General features: G+C 49.9%; 1 protein-coding gene across 1 annotated transcript in view; it reads left to right on the top strand.

Moving 5' to 3' along the window:
- The first annotated feature begins 1,553 nt into the window (after positions 1-1,553).
- LOC115244956 (homeobox protein DLX-5-like) overlaps positions 1,554-1,824 on the top strand; it is a 25,707-nt gene continuing 25,436 nt past the window's right edge. Inside the window, exon 1 of the mRNA XM_029822985.1 lies at positions 1,554-1,819. Within this exon, the coding sequence (XP_029678845.1) occupies positions 1,554-1,819 (266 nt within the window). The remainder of the gene's footprint in view (positions 1,820-1,824) is intronic.

The raw sequence follows: 1,824 nt of genomic DNA, 5'->3' as shown, positions 1-1,824 counted from the left end.
GACGCAACTCTGCTGCTCTTGCATTCTCCTCATGGCATCCATGATACGATAATACGATGGGACGAACGAACAAGAGAAAAGAAGAGAGAGAGAGAAAGGGAGAGGGCAAGAGCGGGTAGTAAGAATATTCTCCGTAATTAAGTCCCGCCACTTCCTCGACTCGATGCGGCGCGGTGCGAGAGAGTGAAAGAGAAGGAGATAGCTATAAGGACTATCCGTGGAGAACGCGGCAAGAGAAGAAACGCGAAGAAAAGAAGCGGCAGAGCGAGCAAGAGAAGGGGGCGAAAAAAGGAGGCACGACGATCGAGCAATAAATAATACAGGGGAAAAAGGCGATCGCGCCTGCAACATTCTGCTCAAATGTTAAATAGGTATCAATTTAACAGCGACCAATGTGCAAGTCCGTGGGCGTAGAGAGCCGTTGCCGGATTGGTTGGACCAACCAACAGTGGGCGAGGCTACCTGGAACTCGGGTGCCGGGAGTCGGCGACGCATCTCGCCGTCCTGGTAGGGATAAACCATCTGGCTTCACCGGTACCCTCACAACGTCTGGTCTCTCTCGACGCGACCGATCCGGATTCACGCACTCGCTGACGCTCCGGTTAAGCCACCGAGGACTCCGAGTTTTTGACGAAACGAAGAACGAGTTCCCACTCTCGTCATTTGGATGATCGCGCGAACGCGGCCTGTTATGTTTTCATGAAGTGCGAAGTCCTTCGCCGCGTGCGTCTTTCGTCTAGTGTTCCTGAGAAATTGGTTTCTCGGCTCTGAGACTGAGACCTGTCAAGATTCGGGCTTATCGTTAGTGCGAGGTCGAGTGTTTTCCGGGAGGAAAAAAATTTTCTCGGTACGATTTCCGATCGACGTAAAGTGACCCACGAAACAGCAGAGGTATTTGTTTTCTTTGTTCAAAATGACAGAGAGACCAGCCTCGAAAGAGGCTCGTTGGTTCCCGATACGCGTTATGAAAAAGAGACGTGATTCAAGAATGGATTTTAGTTTTTGAAGACAGAGTTGATGTATCGACACGGACAGAATTGTTGTTTATGTGTCAAAAAGAATCGATGGCTGATCAAGTCAGTGAACGAAATCAGTGAAATTCGCGCTTGGAATGTAGCATCTCAAACTGGTTAAAAAAGAGTGAAGAGAGAAAGACGGTGAATCAGCGAGAAAAAATTTGGGGAGAAATGAATATATTCGGTAAGTTTTTCCGTCCTGTGTATATAAATGGTACCAGCGTCGGTATACATGCGTAGAAACAAAATGGCCGCCGCTCAACGTGAAATTTATGAGATGGTCCAGGTCAAATTCATTGTGCAATAAATTTAAACGCTCGTCGAACTCTTGAATCCATCGTAATCTAGTCCTTCCGAACAAAAAGTTCTCCCGAATTAATCTTCTCCATTCCATCATTCGTTCCCATGACCTGTCGCTTCGCGGATTGTTGTATACCGTGTAACAACTCCCGATGAAGATACCCGCTGTTTGAAACATAAATCTTTTCGTGGAAACCGATACCAAGCGCCGAGTTCTCGCGAGGAGAAGGAGGGACCATGTCGGAACGCGGCGATAGCGACGTGGACGCGACGGAGGAGATCAACGTAGACGACTCGGATTCTCGTAGCTGCAGTCCGCGAAATTACGCGAGCCACGACGGTCGCCACGTGTCCCAGGAGACGTCCGAATGCTCCACTTCGCCACCCCCGAGCCAAACCGGCACGAGAACGCTGCCGAATGACTCTTCCCGAAGCCACCCGTTCAGCATAAGTCGTCTGCTGGGCGAAAGCGGCGTTCGAAACCCTCCGAAGAGCCCATCCTCGGAAG

The sequence above is a fragment of the Formica exsecta genome, unplaced genomic scaffold (assembly GCF_003651465.1).
Source record: "Formica exsecta isolate Colony F162 unplaced genomic scaffold, ASM365146v1 scaffold893, whole genome shotgun sequence".
NCBI classification, from domain to species: Eukaryota; Metazoa; Arthropoda; class Insecta; order Hymenoptera; family Formicidae; genus Formica; species Formica exsecta.
The sequence above is the reverse complement of the archived record's forward strand: the minus strand, read 5'-3'. Positions and strand labels throughout refer to the sequence as shown.